Below are 20,000 nucleotides of genomic sequence, written 5' to 3'. Positions count from 1 at the left end.
AATCATTATATGTTTTGAAAATAGAGAATATCTATTTTAAGTGGATATTCAAGAGAAATTAGTACCATTTTCTCAAGCAAACAAGTAAGTCTTATGGAAATTTTTAAAAAGTAAAGAATTTGTCCCTTTTTATATCAAGAGAATCTTTTACTTTTGAAAGTTAGATGTGACATATTACACATTTTATGATATTTAAGAGGAAGTCCACACATTTCTGGTTGATTCCGGGAAAATAAAAAAATGGCTGTTTTATAAAGGGTTGGAAGGTGTCAGTTTTCCAATATTCAGAACAATAAAAGAAATTAAGTATATTGTTAAGAATAACACAAGATCGTGAAAATAAAAAAATGCGTTACAAAATTCACTTACATTAATCAAATAAAAATAACCACAAAGCCACATACTCCTTTTATGAAGGCTAAAGTTGGCTAGTTAGTGCTTTAAAAACAGACGTCAGTCTTAGGAATGAGAAACCTGTATTTGATGTTCATGTAGAGTAACATCCATTCAATGCTATTAGGCTATTGAAAAAAGCAAGCAAACTGATATTCATAAATGAAATCTGGATTTTTTTCAAATTCCCCTTAAAATCCTTCAGCTTATCTTGAGTGTTATTGTCTTTTGTTGAGAGTATGATCTTTAAAGAATATCTGGACACTTTTCATGCAATAAGACTTGCAGGTAGGATGGAATTGGGAAATGATGACTTTATTTTTTGTTTTACTGATGTACCCAATTTGAACTACAAAGGTATTGTTTTATAGATGTTCAAGTTTTTAGACAACATATATGATGATTTTATACAAATTTTTAAATGATAATGAATTCAAATACAAAGTAAAGACAAAAGTACATATTTGTTAAGCGAATAACTGTTTTCTTTTTTAAAAGTTATTTTTAGTATATGCCACATTATCAGTGAATCCTGAAAACACTACATACAGCCATTTATACATACCCTCACCTCAACGATCTTGTTATTCATACATTTTACCATCACTGCTTAATGATTTTTCACATATATTTCTCATAAATATATAACCTTACAAGAAGCTTGAATTTATTTTTTCTCATGAAGATCCTCTGAGGTGACCCACCAACTCTTCAAAATCATGCATTTTTCTCTTCTTATTTTGACGGTATAAGCCATATTTGTGCAAGAGAGTTTTTTCCCTCACACATTATCAGGGTCGGTATCATTACCAATCATACAGAATGTGTTGACGAGGAACTGGGAGTCTAATCCAGCATTTGATTCCTGGCTTTAATGCTAAATTCTATTACTAGTGAATTGTTAACCATAAGACCTTGAGTAGCACAGTTGTTTAAAGTGTATTAAAAATTACAAGTCTCAAAGTTATAAATCAAAGATCTATCCTCTCCGAAAAATATTGACAGACAGATGAACAATCTATAATTATAAATTTCATTCAGTTTTCCTGCATTGTTATATTGCAGTGCATTGTGCTGAACTTTTCCTGATATAATTAATTTTGATATTGTATTGTGTATGAAAGGAGATCAAGGAGAGTGGCATGGTAAATAATGAGATCCTTAATTATGGAAAAGGAAAATAAAATTCTTTAGTGAAGGAAAGATAAATAATGAGAATGTTGAGTGACTGAGAGGTAAGTAATGAGATCCAAAAAGGGAAGAAACAAATGTTGAGATCCTTGAATAAGGGAAAGTTAATGAAATCAAATCTTTACAGAAGTGAAAGATAAAAAAAAGGATTGAGTAAGAGAAAGGTCAATAGTGGCATATAAGCATACATATAAGTTGTAGAATTATAGTCTTTTCTTCCATTCAGCACTGAATTACTATGACTTAGCAAGGACGTGTAAGATTTCCTCATCCATAACATCATCTAAAAAAAAAAAAAAAAAAAAATGTAAATAAAGGTCAGCTATGAACAATATAATGTTGACTCCTTACGCAAATCCCTACATTGACTCTGAACACCACATTGGAGCTGTAAAAAACTACAGTATATACAAACATTATGATCATTTTTATGGCTTCTCAGCCCCTGCCACTATCTCTGTATTGCAAGCACATGGTTACTGTATACCTGTAATATAATACCTGTTACCATAACCAATGATACCATATCATGGCATAAATATCTGTTTTTTGGTTAATAGTTGACAGCATATTCTACTAGCTTTTCTGCTTCCACCAGTTATTGGGGAAAAACTATCAAACATGTCATTTCACACAGTGCACTCAAGGATCAACAGTAACCTGAGAGTGCAAGACTTGTTCAGACAAACACACACACACCCACTCAGACAAACACACACACACACACTCAGACAAACACACACACACTCAGACAAACCCACACACACACTCACACTCACACTCTCACACTCTCCCTCTCTCCCTCCCTCCCTCCCTCCCTTCCTCTATCTCTTCGTCTTGCTCTCTCCCTCTCTTCCTCTCTTTCAATGTGGTTCTCAAGACAGTTGATACCATATCAAATTGGCTCCCTTTTTATGGAAATAAAGACAGGACAAACAGATGAGCGCAAGGACCATGAAGTACATTATTTGGTGTGTACTTATTTTTTTGTGTTGCCATGGTGGTGTTTTTGCTAAAATTCTTTTGGTTTTCATTCTCATTACAGAGGTGTTCTTACCCCACCTGGTAAAGCCATTTGCACATATCATGCAATTACAGTATTGATGTATAATTTTTGTTTTTTCCTCGGCATTCCTATGAGCATCTTTATCTAACTTTATTCACTTTACAAGATTTCTCTGAAAATTCATAAAATTGAGTAATATTTATTACTATAAGCCATATTATATGTTTAAACAAATATAATGCCTCTCTCTTGGCACACACTATATTGACCATATACAAAATCCAAATGAATTGAGATGAAGATTTTTCAATGACTTAATTTGATTAAGTTTGTTTCTTTGATCCCTCGATACAGAATGTTCTCAAGATATATATATAAGACTATTATATTGTAAATTATAAATGGGGACAGGCTTTTCTGGTGAAAAAAAAAATACAACAGCCACATGGTATGCTTCTAGCAACAAATCTTAGGTTTTTAAGGTTCATTTTAAATGATGGCGTAAAATAGCATGTGTCTGCAAAAACCTGAGTATCTCTCCCAAGCGACTGAAAAAAATCCAACAAGTTGGGACTTATCTTGCTCTCCCAAGGACAACTTTAGTTTGCCTTAATCAGTATGTGACAGATGAATATAAGTTAGATCCTCATTTTGGTGAGGCATCTGCTCCAAATCATCAGCATAACCAATAATTTTACCAGTCTCTCTGGGTTAACAAAAAAAAAGACTATTAGCCAGGGGCCTTCAATAAGTTGTGTTTGCCAAGTGTTGAGTTCTTTTTTAATTGAAACCTGCCTGAAATTTTTATCTTAGGTTGTGGGGGGTTGTGTCAGGGATTTGGGAGAACCTTGGTAAATAAGAGGTTAATTATGATAATCTGAATGATTGTTTATAATATGGTATATGTAAGGCTTTTTTCAAGTGCAGAGCATTAAAAACAATAAAACTTTATGTAAAAATTATACTTTTTTGTCTTGTTTGGTGTCAAGATGCTGTCGCAACTATGCTACGGTATCTTCAACCAGACACCCAAGACTGAAAAAAAAGAATCCATCCATCAAATTTGTACTGTTAAGGGAAATTCACAAAAAGGAACTAAATCTTTTTTACATTTAATTACATGTTAACATGGATAAAAGATACAATTCACCTTACAATCTAGGACAATATATATACTATAAAGTAAGGTACCGATGACTTACCTACAATAAATATAACTAGGCATCATCCAGTAATGTCGTGAGGCTTTTGGGCATCCATCCTCTCTCTGTATGAACATATATGACATTTTTGTTGAATGATATATTAAGTTTGCCACACCTGTACACAGGTCTGCCTTCATGCTTGCGCTCTGGCAGTGGTACAAATACAATGCCTCTCTCTTGGCACCTTCTCTCCACAACCTCTCGCATGCTGAGTGTCTCTCTGCGTGCGCTGTTGATGATGTCTGCCCAGTCCTTGGAGCACTGAATGGGAGGAGAACCTGGAGGAGGGGGAGGAGGAGGCTCACTCAGTTTGTCGAGGCCAGCCAAGAGGAGGTTGAATTGATCTGTTGCACCTGGTTGGTAGCTCAGAGCACGACTGCAAACCTCCAGGGCTTGCTGGAACTTCTGGCGGACCTGTAGGTGGTTAGCCACACTCTTGGGCATGAGGTCTCTCCAGCCTTTATACCAGGCAAGCACATCAGTATGTGAAGGATTGGCTGAGAGCCATGTGCCCAGAGCCTGGTACCAGCGAGGGAAGAAGCATCGCTCCAGAATGTCAATGGAAATCTGGGCAGTGAGAAGGTCATCCCAATCAAGGAACCAGTGCCATGGATCTAAATTTTGACTGTGGGGGGTGATGGTCATTTCCATTAATGCTGCTTCTAGTTTGGGCTGGATATTAGACTGAATCAAATTAGTCATTGAAATGTCAGTGAAGACTCTTTTCCATGGCTGTAGCACCATTTTAGCTGACCGGTCTGATGGATGCCAGTGAACGAGGGCAGCTGAGAGTTTCTGGCGGATAACTGGGTACACAGACTGGAGGTGATCCACCAGCAAGGGCAGCCAGGGATGAAGCCATGTGTGTATAGGAACAGTATCCTGCCTAGGATTCCAGTTATGCACTGCACGGGTGATGCGTGGCAAGATAACGTGCTGAAGTAAGTGTCCCTGAATCCACACGGGTACAAGTGGCACATTCCAAACTTCTAGCACAGCCAGGAGTGGGCCACAGTCCCGTGGCTCCCAGGGCCCCATCACAGTGGAGCGCACAGCTGCAGCCCATGTCTCCCATACAAGATGGTGGTAAGGGTCCATAGGCATGTCTGTTCCAGGCTGTTGCTGCTGTTGGCCCCCTCCCAGGTCCACCAGCTTCTGCCAGGTTGCAAAAATGTCCTTGTGTGCTGCAGGCTGAGCCAGCGGATTCCAAGTCCTGAGCAGCTCCTTCAGAAGGGGCGTTATGTATGTGGGTGCTAGGTAGGGGATCTCGTATGTGTTGTATATCTTGGGATAGTCCCGCTTCAGCTCAGTGAAGATGGATGCTGCCTCGCTCAGGCTGAGGGTTTGTTCTTTGTGACGAGTTTCCAGTCGCTCAACAAGAGTGAGGGCTTGGTCTAGGCTCTCCAGTTCCTTCTTCTCTCTTTCTAGTAGAGTCTCGTACCTTTCCCTTTCATGGTTTAGGTGGACAATTCTGTCATTTTCTCTCTCCTGTGTTCTGGCATTCCTAACAATGTCATCCTCACATTTCTCTAACAGAATCTGAAGATTATGTAGCAATTCTGGTAAGTCGAAATGCTCATATCTTTTCTTCTTGTCCTCTTCATACTCGTCTACAATGCTCTTCTGGCCTGCAATGGCATGGTAGCTGCTTAACACACGGGTCTCTGGTCCTGTCATATCAATAACCTTGGTCTTGGTGATGTGGCTGTCATCCGTGGGCTTCAGCTTCTTGGACTTTCCCTCCTGGATCACCTCCTCAGCACTCTTGTACACATACTTGATCTTCTTCTTGTTCCCGGTCTTCTTCCACTGCTGCAGCTGCTCCTTGAACTTCTCCTTCTCCTCCTCATCTGAATCATGTACGGGGAAGTCCTTGAGGGACCTCTCACTCCTCTCCGACCCATAGAAGCCAATGGCTCCCTTGCCCTTGCGCTTGTTGGCTTCCACAGGGGTGGCAATACCCTGCAGATTCTTACCCAAGCCTTTTCCTTCCTCGAAACCCATCTTCTTGAGCAGTTTGCTACCGATGCCTGTTGTGTACTTTTCCCAGTCACCTAGACCGCTACCCAAGAGGCTTGCATTTCCCCCTCCCCCTGGTCCTCCTCGACGCATGCCAGCTATGTCATTTCTCTTGGAGGATGAGGAGCTAAAGGAGGCGTATGACGATGGTTTCTTGCTGCCAAAAGATGTGGGAAGGTCTTTCTTCAGGGGGGTTTCCTCATCACTGAAAAGGAAGCAAACATCACTTTGACAAAGAGAAAACTTCAGTACTTGTGCATGGTATCCAAATTATTCATAATAATCAACACTAAAATGGAAGACAAAACAACAAAAACAATACTAATAGTCAGGTCAAAAACAATAACAACAACAATGATAATAAAAATATCAAAAATAAATATAACAAAGAGAAAACTTAGTACTTGTGCATGGTATTCAAATCCTTCATAATAATCAACACTAAAATAGAAGATAAAACAACAAAATAATAGTCAGGTCAAAAACAATAACAATAATAATAATAAAAATAACAAAAATAAATATAACAACAATGATATTAATATTAAAAATAATAGTAACAGAAATAATAATAAAAATAATAATAATAATGAAAAATTATTGATGATGATGTTATCATTATCATTATTGTTATTATCACTATTATCATTATAATCATGCAGAAGGCATCAAATATATCAGGATAAAATAAAAACATAAGTAAAAGTAAAAGTGAAGAAAATGAATAAGCAAAAAAATTGAGACAAGAAAAAAAAAGAAAGAAAAAAAAAATCTGTGTACAGGTATAAAAAGCAGAAAAAAGACAAGTGAGAGAAAGAAAGAAAGAAAGAAAATAAGAGGAAAAAACATGAATGAGAAAAAGAAAGAAAGAAAAAAATGAGAATGAGATAAAGAAAAAGAACAAGAATGAAAGAAAGAAAGAAAGAAAAGAAAAACAACAACAGCCTAATAACAGAAAGAAGAGAAAGAAAGGAAGAAAAAGGAAAAAGAAAAGGAAAAAAGTAACAAAGAAAAAAAAGAAAAAGAAAAAAAGAAAAAAGAATAAGAAAGAAAGGAAGAAAAAAGAAAAAGAAAAGGAAAAAAGTAACAAAGAAAGAAAGAAAAAAAAAAAAAAAAAAAAAAAAAAAAAAAAAAAAAAAAATCCACCAACCTAGAGTCTGCGCTGGCCCCAAACATGGGTCTGGGCATCAGTTCGGACTCGGACTCCTCATCTTCCTCCTCCTCCTTCTTGTCCTTATCCTTTTCATTTTTCTTTCCCGCCTGTTGGATACCCCCGGGCACAAAGTTGAGGCCGCCCCGAAGCACACGGGCCCGAGGCACTGCAGCTGGGGGCGGGGCATCCTTGTCGTCGCCCTGGAAGTAAAGTTTAATAGGGATGATCAAGGTTCATTGCTGAGCTCAACTGTGGGTCATGTTGGGTCGGGCTACGTTATGTTGTTTTATTATATTTTTTTCTGCAGCTAGCCAATGAGCCCCTTACCATTTGCCAATAATTTTTCTTTCTTTCTTTTTCTTTTTCTTTCCTTAAGTGACTCAAAAAAATTTAAAAACTGTTCATAATACCAGTACCAATACATAAAAATTATATATATATATATATATATATATATATATATATATATATATATATATATATATATATATATATATATACACATATATATATATATATATATATATATATATATATATATATATATATATATATATATATATATATATATATATATATATATGTATATATATATTGATACTTTTATTTATTCATCCTTTCCTATTTTTATTTTCTAATCAATTCAGTAATTTGTTTATTTATTTATCTATTATGAACAATTACAGATTCTCCCCTGATCCCTTACCTCTTCGCCATCACTGGTACTGGCCCATATACCATAGATCTGCTGTTCTTTTGTTATCCTTCTCCCAGGGCGGTGTGTGTTGAACTCATTCTCCAAGTCATAGTCTGTCACCTCGAACTTCTCTGTCTCGTTGTCTGACATATCTGCAAGGTAAATGAGGTTTTTAATTGAAGTGTAAGCAAAGAAAGAAGATTTTCTGTTTCTTTCTTTCTGTACACTGTTTTCCTTGGGTTTACACTCTCTCCTTTCCTCTCCTCTTCTCTCTCTGTCAAAGCTGTCCAAGCTTTAACTTACCAGAATAAAAGCATTACTGGTTTGTTGTCCTTTGATAAAACACCAAAAAAAAATGATCATAGTAATTTTCAAGTTGATTTGGACAGAACACAGCCAATATGATTACATCAGACAGTTTGATTTTCAGAACCATTGTGTGTCTGGTCGTAATGTTTACCATAATTTGCTTTCTTTCTATATGCAGGGCTTCTTGACAGTCAAACTAAAGGCTAATATATAAACAAAAATGGAATCCTCCACTTATGTACAAACTGATAAATATCTTACCAGTACTTATTATTCATCAATACATTGTTAAATCACAAGACTAGAAATCCATGTTTATTCCACAGTTCATGGAATAAAATTATCTACCACATTTACCTGCAAGACTGTAAAGCTTGACCAAGAAAGAAATATATCTGTCACACCATTTACTGTAAGACTGTACAGTCATAATGGTAAATGTATACAATACAGATGCACTTGCCAGAGACAAAGTCCCTAACTCCATGTCACAACCTATATTAAACAATCTAAATTGCCATGATTGGGGGCATATCCATTGGGTACTGCCCATGGGGAAGGTTGATCGGAAACACTGTCTTCACTTTGGTATGCACGGCAAGACAGAGCACCAAGTAGACTTTGGCTGTGAGCGGGGCTTCCTGCAATCTTCTTCCTTTATTTGTGGCATTACTGTTTGTATCTACAAATTATTTCTTACACCAACAACTGCTACTTTTTGTCCTCTAATAGAATATCTTCAATTTGCTCTAACTTTGTGCATCCATTCTGTAAAAATTAACGGTTATGATTAATTTTTACTAGTTATGCACATGCATAACTAGTAATGTACCCAATTTCGCAAATACTTTTCCAAAGCTCTTTTGTTTGCCAGCCTCAGTGACAGATCTTTTTCATGAAACCCAAGAACTCTACATATCTATGAACAAATGATAGAAAATCTAGTAAACATATAATTCAAAGATATTCAGCAGAATGTGGAATAGCAGTGCTGTCATCTGGTAAAAAAAAAAAAGAAAGAAAAAAAAAGAAGAAAGAAAGAGAAAAAAAAAAAGACAATTTTACTCCCACTCTTTGTGTGTAAGGCTTTGTCCTGTTTCGCCTCTTAAAAACCCTAGGAATAACAAAGAAGCATTCATGTTTACTTTAGAAAAAGATGGGTTATTGAAATCTGGCTGGTTAATCTTTACAGTATAAATACACTAAGGTATGGTACATTAAAGATGATATTCTTGTTTCAGTCGTCTGTGCAAGAAATAATCTGCAGACATGAGCGATAATGCCACACATAAGGGAAAAAGAGTACCACCCACTCTTCTTGTTCAAGAGTTTCAGCTCTATCTTGCCGTGCATAACGTGGTGAAGACAATTTTCCTGGGATGTTCAAGGGCAAAGTCCCCTATTAGTCCTCCCCTTCGGCAGTGCAGAAGGGCACGCTCAGTCACAGCAGCTTAGATTCTTGAATCAATTTTGTGATGTGGGTTTGGGGATTTGGACAGTGTGTCTGAATCATCACCTGGTTTTATCTAGGAAGCACTATTTTGTTCTTATCATAATCCTACTTCCTACATTCATGAAATGAGGTACTCTACAAAACTTTGTACATCTTGGTACAATTTTAGTTTTTGGTTTCAGGAACTCGTATCCAATGGATATATTTTTCTAATAAGGATAGGAATTTGATCATCACATCTTATATATTTACTAAAACATCCCACAGATGTACTTTATTCGAGCGAGGACTTAGTCTCCAAGAGACTTTAGTTTTTTCTATAAATTCCTACCTTTATGCATACTCTAATAAAAAAGGTAACATAATATAAGCCTCATTGGAACGTGGGAGTTCTGGAATGTAACATAAACGAAAAATTAATAGAATGTGTTTTTCTGTATTTACTGTGTATAGCATTAAAATGAATAAAAATTACATCACCCAGATTCTCCAAGGCCGAAATTTAATTCTTCATACCTTGCTCACTCCCTTCTTTTACCTTCTCTTTCCTTATTCACATTTAATTTCCAAACACATGTTAATCATTCCTATTAAAATCATACCTGTATTTTAGCCTGAATATCCTTTAAATATTTATTTGGTAAACGTTTTCCGTGGACGTTTTTCAACACAGATGTCAACAAATACAATGGGATGCTACATTAGGGTCACGTAATGGTGTCTGCATTGGCATTTAATATTAATTGTTAATCATCTCTGTTCCTTGTTCTGCATTATATTAAGTTATGATATCCAAACATACAAATTAAATACCAAATTAGATTATTTTAAATGAGCTTTATGGAATTTTTAACAAATAAGAAAGCCACTACAAGTTCTGTTATTATGAATATGGATAATGCGAGTATATAAGCTGGCGTTCAAACACCGTAGATTTATACTGAGATAATGTTTTAAGTTAAAATTGATGATAATGTGAATAATAATGATGATGATCATAATGACTATGGTAACAATAATGATAGTGATGGCCATGATACAGATAGTTATAATGATGATTATAATTTTAATAATAATAGTAATGATGATGCTGGTAATAATAAAAAATATAATAGTAATAATGATATCAATTATAATAATAATTAGAGCAATAGTAATGATAATATTGATGATAATAACACTACTACTACTACTACTACTAATAATAATAATAATAATGATAATAATAATAATAATGATAATAATAATGATAATGCCAAGAACAATAATGAAGACAATGAATAATGATAATGATAAAGATAATGATAATAGAAATGATAATGATAATAGTAATAATGATAATGATGATAATGATGATGACAATAATAATATCAATAACGTTAATGATAATGATGATGATAATAATGATAATAATGATAGTAATAATCATGATAACGATACTGATACTGATGATAATAGTAATGATAACAGTCATGATGATAATGAGAATAATGATATTAACAGTGATAATGATTATGAAAGTAATGATGATGATAATAGTAATTATAATCAAAATAATAATAATAATAATAACAATAATGATAATAATAATAATAATGATAATGATAATAATAATAATGATAATGATAACAATAATGATAATAAAAATAGTAATGATAAGATAATAATAATAATAATATCAATAATGATAATAATGATAATAGTAATGATAATAATAATAATAGTAACAATAATAATGATAATAATAATTATAATAATAAAAAATAATAAAATAATAATAATGATAATAATAATGATAATAAAAATAACAATAATAATAACAAGAACAACAACAACAACTACAACAACAACAAAAGTAATAATAATGATAATGTTATTGTAATAACACTAATAGTAACATTGATGCTAATACTAATTCCATCACCAACATTAATGCTAACAAAGTATAACAGCAATAACAACAAAAAGCCAGTCATACTTTAATACCAATAACAATAATAAAACATAAATGATAATAAAAGGAATAATCGATTCGTTCTCCTAATCCTGTTCACTAAAATCTATTTACTAAAAGTAATTCTCTAAAATTTATTCACTAAAACTTGTTCACTAAAACCTATTCACTAAATTGTGCAGAAGAACATCGTCTGCCTCGCGTGGAAGCCGAAAAAGGTAAACAAAGATACGGTTCGTCTGGAATTTATTCTATTCTTTCATTGTTTTAGATGAATGTAAGGTATTTTCGTGTTGTTTGAGGATGTTGTAGATTGAGGAATTGTTTTAAAGAGCTGATTTAGTGATATTGAGGTTGGTTGAAGGTGAAATAGAAGTATTTAAGAGAATGTAACTTGGGTCTGCTGTGCTATATACAAAGCCGGTTTTCCGTTTCTTCAACCAAACATAACGAGATTTGGCCCACATTAACCAAGTTATATCTATTATTGACCTTAATATAACCAAAAAAAGGATAGCTTAGCCAAATTAAACCTAGCCTAACCAAACCAATGAAACCTGGTCTAACAAAGTCTCGTCCTAATTTAGACCTATTGAAATCCAGCCTAATTCTGTATGTGAGCTTTTTGCACAAGGTCTTCACTTCTCTTTGACTTTTACATTGGTCGTATCTTCGTGAATCTTATTTTGTGACATAGGGAGACCTAATAAAGGCTTCTCTATATTGTATTAGGATATTACAAGTCTAGATTGTCACTGCAGTGTAATACAATGTTATTTGGATAAGTAAGTATGCGTAACTGTTTTAGATGTAGCTGTATTTTAGATATCGGTTATAACACATGGTTTCTGTGCTACGCAAATCTTGATACAAGGTCTGGGTGGAACTTGAGCGGCAGTATCCTTAATTAACATATAGAGCAACACTATTGACTCTAGAAATAGCAGCAGAAGGTAAAGAGAAGCCCACATTCAATTATCAAAGATGCATTTGCTGGTATTCGAGTACTTGCCTTGGCTGCATCCACTCTGGCTCTGCAGCGGAAGCAGATCGAGCCTTCAGCTTATGAAATGACCAATCTGTAGTTTGGTCAAATTCTGTCCGTGCAAATATAGTTCTCGGGTAATTTTCCGCACATGCTTATTTCTTTTTAAAATCATCTTCCGTGCATAAAATTCTTTTGACCTTTCTGCGCACTTGTTTCATTATCCGTCCACAGATCCATCCACGCAAATGTAGACAAAACTATGATTTCCGCGCTTGAAAAATACTCTATAGTCTGGTGATATGATAGATGTAGGTGACTTGCCTCCAAATAAGGAATGAGTCAAAGCTCCATCTGGCTAAAAATATGTGGTGGAGGTTTGTTGGCTTTTGCTGGAGTGCTGAAATTGCAGAGGCCATGGTTGTTGTGAGACTTATCATCTCAGGCAATTATGTCTTCTTGATGCCAAATTTCTTGCATGAAGCTGAAGGAGAATGTATCAAATCAACCCTTTCACATAATCATTATATAATCCTCTGTTAGAAGTGTTATGGAATTATAGATGAGAAAGTGCCTTTCATAAGTAAACCATATAGAATCTATATTTCCTGTGTTTGTATATTCTGTATGTATCATGGGATATACAGAATGTGACATGAAATTTCCTTTTTATTTTGTTATTATTATTTTTAAAATTCTATATTTTTTAATTCATTTTTTAATATCTGTTCTTTTTTTTATAGACCTGACAAGATGGCTGGAGTATATGGAGTCCTGCGCACTCTCCAACGGCAGCAGAAAGACAGCTACAACATCCTCTTGAGACTGCCAAGAGTGTTATCATCAAGCAGCATGAATCCGGGAAGAATACTCTCGGTAAGGTGTCTGGGATATTCAGTTTTTCACGTGAAAACCTTTCTACAGACTGTGCTGCAAGGTACACGTTGAAAAGGGGCTCTAACACATCCAGATGTTTATGTAATGTAATGAGAATAGTACTTAACTTGTGTCTTGGTATGGTGTTTAAATGAAGTCAAGCATGAAGTTAGGCCAACCAGTCTTTTCTGAGTTATTCTAAAAGTAACTTTTTTTTACTCTTGAAGCTATGGGATATCCTATAGTTATGTTGCATTTGACATTAATTCTGCTATTTTTTTATGATTTATATATATTTTATTTATAGATTTTGTTTTTATCATGAATATAAGTTTGTATGAATTTTATATGATATGTTGTGTAATCTCAGCTAAGGATTGATATTTCTGTATGCTTACCTAGTATATTGTGCTTTCAGATTCAGCAGAATAAGTGTAGTAAGCCTCAGCTTGTTCTACTTGCAAGAAATTATAGTAATGAAGTACAGAAGCCTTCAGATGCAAAAGGAAAAGACAACACTGAGTAAGTTATCATATTTATACATTTCATAAAGACTATAACTAAGGACAGGGCTCTTTAATGTCAGTCATTGTGGCATAATGAGGAGAAAATCAACACATTTATACTATTTAGAATAAGTCTATTTAGAATAAGTACTTTATGAGATAATGTAATGCACGAAAATAACACTCTCTACTCTCCCCAGGGTTGACATTGGTCCAGGAACTTGGCAAGAAATCTACCGAGGTATTTTGTCAACCCAGATTCGCATGGTTAAGACATTTTCTCTCTCAACAACTATGTTAGGCCTCATGATGCAGCCTATGCTTGTACAGGTGAGATGGCTTATGGTGTTGCATATTTTAGACTGATGGATTATCATAGTTTATATGATGATTTTGATTTTTTTGTTACTTTTATACTTTGTGTTGACATGCCTTTAGGAGGCAGCAACAAATCAATTTTATACTTATGCACATACTTTTTGTCCTAAGAAAGAAAACCTCTGATGTTTTGGTTATTATCCTCTTTTGAATATGCTGATGCACTATAATTCTTTTCTGTAATATATTTTGTTTAAACAAAATCATGTAGATAAGGTGGCAGACTAAATTGAGAGCTAGATGAAGTTTTTTTCTATGTTTATTTATGATTAACATGGGCACTTACCATGAACAGTCTAATGTGCCAGTTCTTTAAATTTCAAATGTTTTTCATATAGCATGTATACAAAATATTCTTTTTGTCCTGTTAGATACACATCTTTGCTCTTGTTACAAGATAGGAGGTCATGCCTGCGTTTACTTTCCTAGCATACTTATTTTGAGACGGCATAAGTCAGTGGTTGAGTGCTGGCTTTGCTGTGGTTGGATACCTCAGGGTTAAAGTGAAGGGTTTGTCATAGCAAGGTCTTGGGTTTGCTCATGGCCAGCCCCTACCAGGTGACTCAGTTGGGAGTGAGTACTGGTATCAGTTAGTCTGGAAAGGGCTGGAAAGGAACTGCCTGTTACATTGACCCATGGCTAAGTAGGCATATTTTTCAATGGACATGCTCCACTAAAAAATGTCCACTTGGCTATGGAACTAACTCTGCCTTTTTGAGTTTGCTTATTGAGACTTCTTGACATCATGTACAAACTTTCCACTCCCTGCAGAAAGCTACAGAGACAAGCTTCGGCATTGTGGTGGCAATGGGTTCCTTCATCGGCTTCTTCACCTTTGTAACGCCCTTCCTCATCCACTGGATCACAAAGAAGTACGTGACCCGACTGGAGTACGACCACGAGAAGGACCTCTACTCCGCCACCACTCTTTCCTTCTTCCTTCGGGAGAAAAAGGTTGGTTTGCTGCAATTAGGTGGCTTGTGCAAGGACATGAAGTGTCTGTTTATGCCAGATTTATTTTTTTTGTTTTCCAGTAAAATGTTTGATGTTTCATTTGTATATTATGTGGCCAGTTAGCTGTGCCAATGCAATTATTTACAATTTTTCTGTAGTTTGTGGGGGGAAAAGATGGGTTTATTATTTTTTTTATATGTATGTATTTTTTTCTGAGTTGAAGTAGTATTGATTTTTTATGTTGAGTTTACAGAAATTAAAATTTCTTTTGCTGTTGTATTTTCTCTTTGTTAGTAGGGTCTTAAAGTTTTGGTTATGGCAAAAAATACTTTTCTTTTACATTTCTGGAATAGAGTTTGGTAAGTGTATTTTAGACTCTAAATATCTTATTTGATCGTCCTGATTTTAGCAAAGTGTAGTTTAACTAGGAATTCTTTGGAATATTGTGCTTATCCGCTAGTGCAGCTCTACTTTGTTGCTAGCTATGTATCTTGCTTTCATTTTCATATTTTTACATATGGCTATACAGTGTTTTTGTTTGGTTTTATTTCTATATCTCTTGTATCTGTTTCTATTTTCCATTCTGAAAGTCTAAATTTGTGTGTATGTTTGTAAATATATGTGTTGTATATTTATACTGGCATCCTGAATAACCTGAATGAATGGGATCTTTGTACAGTTTGGAAATGCTGATATTCAATAATCAACATTGTGTTTCATGCAATTCTGGTTGTTTGTTTTGAGCATGAAAGAATACTTCAGTTTTCTGTGCTTTGCAAAGTGTGAAACAAAACCCATTGTTTTATATATCCAGTTTTTTGTGTTATATTTGTATTTCCAATCCCCAGATCCACTTCAAAGTCCAGGACATACACGTGCCACCAGTTCCAGGTATGTTCACCACCTTCCTGGCCAAGAACAAACCACTCTTCGTTGACCCCAAGATGTTCTCTGACCTCGAGCACTTCGGCAGGATCATGGGGTACGACAAGCCCATTGACTTCAAGCTCGGCAAGCATGAGGAGGAGAGCTAACCATGGAATGAGGGAAGGTGGTTTTGTTTAGGGATTGGGTTCGTAAATATAATGGAAGATGATGGAGGCCTTTGTAAATTACTGTTATTGCTTTTGTCATCTTGTCTGAATTTTTTGTGTTAATAGCACATGTATATTTTTTTGTAAAAAAGTATTCTGATGTCATTCTTATACAGATGTCAGGGCAGTGTAAGAAGTTCTCTGCCATGTGTATGATATAAGATTAGTGTAAAATATTAAAGTGGCAATGAGTTATTTATTTTTTATTAGCCTCTCACTGGTGTTATGATTTTTCTTCTGTGAAATATACTTTTTGTCAGATGTCCATGATCATAGTGCATAATACTTTATTCCTCTAAGATCTGAACTGTTAGCAGACAATAAAAGTGAAGTTTTTGAATTGTATATATTTATTTTTTTATTAAGGTATTATTCTGCATCTTCTGTAGTTTTAAGCGTTTAAGGATTAAACCATCTGCTGTTTTGTAAAGTATCATTGGGTAATGCTGAGATATGATACAGTGAAAATAGAAAGAGGGTTTGGATAGAGAATGCATGGGAATGGAGACTGGCAGCTATCATGCAGTCATATATGAAGATACTAATGATATGAACTATCATATAAATAATTTTTTCATGTACCTTGGATTAGATATGGCCAGAAACTTTGCTGTAGCTCTTGTAAGATAAAAAAAAAATCTGTTTAGTCCATTATAGGATAAAACACATATGGACTTGCCATACTATATGTCTTATATCATTGTTATCCAGTTTTCCCAAGTAATCAAAATTCTCAGATAGGTTTCCCACAGATTTATAGGTCTTCACATTTTGAGTTTGATAATATTCACATGATTAGCTCATGCTTAGATTAGTAAAATAGAAGGGAAAGTTAATGATAGTTCAGGTTATAAACATATTTTTTCAATATCAACAGTTTTCTTTTGGTATTCTAAACTTTCATAGTATATTGTATTGTAGGTGGTATATAAAGATTTGTTGACAAGGTGCAGATTATTAGAAATTGTAGTTTTGATGCTAGCACATTAATTGTTACACAGTAGCTTGATCAGAATATATTCAGGAAAGTTAATAAAAGGGAAGGAAGGTTTATGAAGAAGGAAAAAAAGTTAAATGTACATATATATATATATATATATATATATATATATATATATATATATATATATATATATATATATATATATATGTACATATATGAGGTTATAAATCCTAATTAATTTACAATTCATGTTAGCAGTAAGTTATTGATTCTAGAAAAGCTAAAAGAACCCATTCAAAATAGATAATACAAAAAACAGTATGAAATAATAGAAAAAAAGACATGAATGATATTCGAATATTCATTAACATGAAACAAGAGTCATGGAATTGTTTATAACACATATATGATAAAAGAAAGAGGTTAGTATTTTCATGTACAATATTTTGTAAAAAGAAATTGACAAATGGAGAGATAGTGAAACCCAAAGGATAATCATGTTGAATCAATTATTTTATTATGGGACATATTTTTACAGATGTGAAAAGTCCTCTTTGAGAAGACATGAGGCATCCTAAGTTCATTACTTCATTTTAGTGAAAATTTATGAATTAACATAGGTTTTGAAAGTTGTCAGTTATATTTTTCAATTTCAAAGTATGAATATGTTCACAATATCTTTTCCATGTATACTGAAAATACAGTGTTCATAATCATATTTGTTTCTTTTACTTCTGATTAACATGTAAAAGGTAACAATATTATGATGACAATTCATTTTTTTTTGGAAAATTATGATTAGATGTATGTTCATTCAGAAGATTATTATCATTGGATGTATGTTCTTTACATATGAAACATAGAGAGCACTTGTCAAGGAAGTTTTGCATTTTACCAATGTTTTTTATATGTTTTTTGTGGTTTATTGGATGGTAATTTACAATTGTTTTGAATATTACTTACTCATTAGTTGTTTTGTTTTACTTTGCTAGGTTTAATAATATTTTGTGCTTTAGGTATAAAAGAGAATGAAAGACAGAAAACATTATATGATTTATTATTTTTATATATATACACATCATGCACTATTTACAAACTTAGACTTATAGTTATATGAACTTGAGCAGCAATGAAACACATTGCAGAAAATATATTAAGATATTTACACTGGGCATATTTAAGGTGGGTAATATAAAAAAAGGAATTAGTACAATTCTAAAAGTTAAAATTTATGCAAAATGAAGCTTGACTGAAATAAAGTTTGAATTTTTCTTCAAACATTTTTAATACTATTGATAAATGCAGTTATTTCTGGCAGCAAATGTGCTTTTACACATGGGACTATGAGAATGTAATACTGAATTGGTAGGTATGAATTTCATTACTAGATAATATCAATGGCACTGAAAACTGATTTTTATATTAATTTTTTCTTTCTTTTTTTTACGAAAAAGGTTTGTGACCAAGAATCCAGTGACTTTTTTAACATGTGCAATACAATAAAATGTGCAAAGGATCAAATGTACAATAACTTATGTTGTACATGCTGTACATGTACAATGTATAATGGCTTTGATGATGAAATAATTATCTTACATTTCATCCTGCTGAGAACTGACTAAAAGTTTCATTATATACAAACATTATAATCAGTTGTGAACCTTTACATTTATGAAAGTATATATATGTATAATGATATATACATATATATATATATGTACATACATGAGGTTATAAATCCTAATTCATTTACAATTCATGTTAGCAGTAAGTTATTGATTCTAGAAAAGCTAAAGGAACCCATTCAAAATAGATAATACAAAAAACAGTATGAAATAATAGAAAAAAGACATGAATGATATTCGAACATTCATTAACATGATGAAACACGTCATGGAATTGTTTATAACACATATATGATAAAAGAAAGAGGTTAGTATTTTCATGTACAATATTTTGGCAGGACGGAAAAAAAGGGTGAAAAAAAAAATACACGGACACTTATTATTCCAATTACTCTAATCGTTATCGTTTTGTTTTCTTAAAATGAATCTTGATCAAAACTCGTATTGAAGGCCCTTTGGAGTGAGAGTCCCGGTTCCATTGTTGAGTCAATAAATTCCTCGGCAAGTTCCCTGTCCAATCCTGTGTAAGTTCTCTCGATCTGTTCGTCTGTGAGTTCCCTGCTTTTTCTCTTCTTCTCCTTCTTCTTCTTCTTCTCCTCCTCCTTCTGCTTATTCTTGCCATCCTTGCGTTTCTTGCTGCTCTCCTTCTTCTTGTGCTTGCGGGTTTGTTGTAGATCCTGGAATGAGAATTGAGTTCTTATGAAAAGAGTTCTCGTAAATAGGCATTATTTAGCTGTTCAGTTGAAATGTATATGAGTGCTGTTAATTATGAAAGATGGATAGTATGCGCTGCAGTTTGTCAAATTTTCTTTTATTGCAGAGAGCTTTGTAGTAGTAGTAGTAGTAGTAGTAGTAATAACAGTAATGATAGTAATAGTAGTAGTAATCGCAGTAGTAAATGTAGTAATAACATCAGTAGTTGCGTTGTTTGAAAGTCTTGATTATTAATGACATTATTATAATCATTTTTACAAATATAATCATTATTATTACCCTCCCTGCTACTATCATGACCCCGTGACAATCATATTGGAAAAAAAAAATCCTCGGCCAAATTGTGAGCGCCCATCCCACTCACCTGGTCTGTCGGGTAGTAGGGCATCATGGGCGTCAACAGGTGTGGGTAGTAGAGCGAAGGGTGGGCGGCATGGGCGGGGAAATGTTGAGGCAGCTGATTTGGGTGGACGGGTGGATGCTGTGGGTGGGCGTGGGGGTGCGGGTGTGGGTGAGGGTGGGCGTGAGGATGAGGGAGAGGAAGA

General features: G+C 34.0%; 3 protein-coding genes across 3 annotated transcripts in view; 1 reads left to right on the top strand and 2 right to left on the bottom strand.

Annotated features, from left to right (window-relative positions):
- Nucleotides 1-3,688: 3,688 nt before the first annotated feature.
- On the bottom strand, nucleotides 3,689-10,137 carry LOC113805780 (tuftelin-interacting protein 11). The gene is made up of 4 exons (XM_070119429.1): nucleotides 10,029-10,137; nucleotides 7,674-7,816; nucleotides 6,965-7,167; nucleotides 3,689-6,019 (listed from the first exon to the last, which is right to left on the bottom strand). Exons 2-4 carry the CDS (start codon nucleotides 7,812-7,814, stop codon nucleotides 3,808-3,810), a joined length of 2,556 nt encoding a protein of 851 aa, XP_069975530.1. The 5' UTR covers nucleotides 7,815-7,816; nucleotides 10,029-10,137; the 3' UTR covers nucleotides 3,689-3,807.
- A 1,392-nt stretch (nucleotides 10,138-11,529) lies between these two features.
- LOC113805775 (transmembrane protein 70 homolog, mitochondrial) lies at nucleotides 11,530-16,368 on the top strand. The gene is made up of 6 exons (XM_027356833.2): nucleotides 11,530-11,598; nucleotides 13,109-13,241; nucleotides 13,660-13,763; nucleotides 13,948-14,077; nucleotides 14,897-15,079; nucleotides 15,928-16,368. Exons 2-6 carry the CDS (start codon nucleotides 13,119-13,121, stop codon nucleotides 16,111-16,113), a joined length of 726 nt encoding a protein of 241 aa, XP_027212634.2. The 5' UTR covers nucleotides 11,530-11,598; nucleotides 13,109-13,118; the 3' UTR covers nucleotides 16,114-16,368.
- Nucleotides 16,369-17,834: 1,466 nt separating this feature from the next.
- Nucleotides 17,835-20,000, bottom strand: part of LOC113805776 (cyclic AMP-responsive element-binding protein 5) — a gene marked incomplete at its 5' end in the record, with an annotated part of 5,911 nt that continues 3,745 nt past the window's right edge. The window contains 2 exon segments of the mRNA XM_027356834.2: nucleotides 17,835-19,418; nucleotides 19,820-20,000. The exon segment at nucleotides 19,820-20,000 is cut by the window's right edge and continues 443 nt beyond it. Coding sequence (XP_027212635.2) covers nucleotides 19,158-19,418; nucleotides 19,820-20,000 — 442 coding nt within the window.

This window comes from Penaeus vannamei, unplaced genomic scaffold (genome assembly GCF_042767895.1).
Source record: "Penaeus vannamei isolate JL-2024 unplaced genomic scaffold, ASM4276789v1 unanchor202, whole genome shotgun sequence".
Lineage (NCBI taxonomy): Eukaryota > Metazoa > Arthropoda > Malacostraca > Decapoda > Penaeidae > Penaeus > Penaeus vannamei.
The sequence above is the reverse complement of the archived record's forward strand: the minus strand, read 5'-3'. Positions and strand labels throughout refer to the sequence as shown.

Bases quoted from the DNA above. Each gene is read 5' to 3' on its own strand.
- LOC113805780 (XM_070119429.1), bottom strand. From the start codon at position 7,814: ATGTCAGACAACGAGACAGAGAAGTTCGAGGTGACAGACTATGACTTG. The intron at 7,168-7,673 runs GTAAGGGATCAG...CTTTACTTCCAG, and splicing joins GTACCAGTGATGGCGAAGAG to GGCGACGACAAGGATGCCCC. The intron at 6,020-6,964 runs GTTGGTGGATTT...CTTCCTTTTCAG, and splicing joins GGGGCCAGCGCAGACTCTAG to TGATGAGGAAACCCCCCTGA.
- LOC113805775 (XM_027356833.2), top strand. From the start codon at position 13,119: ATGGCTGGAGTATATGGAGTCCTGCGCACTCTCCAACGGCAGCAGAAA. The intron at 13,242-13,659 runs GTAAGGTGTCTG...TTGTGCTTTCAG, and splicing joins ATCCGGGAAGAATACTCTCG to ATTCAGCAGAATAAGTGTAG. The intron at 14,078-14,896 runs GTGAGATGGCTT...CACTCCCTGCAG, and splicing joins TGCAGCCTATGCTTGTACAG to AAAGCTACAGAGACAAGCTT.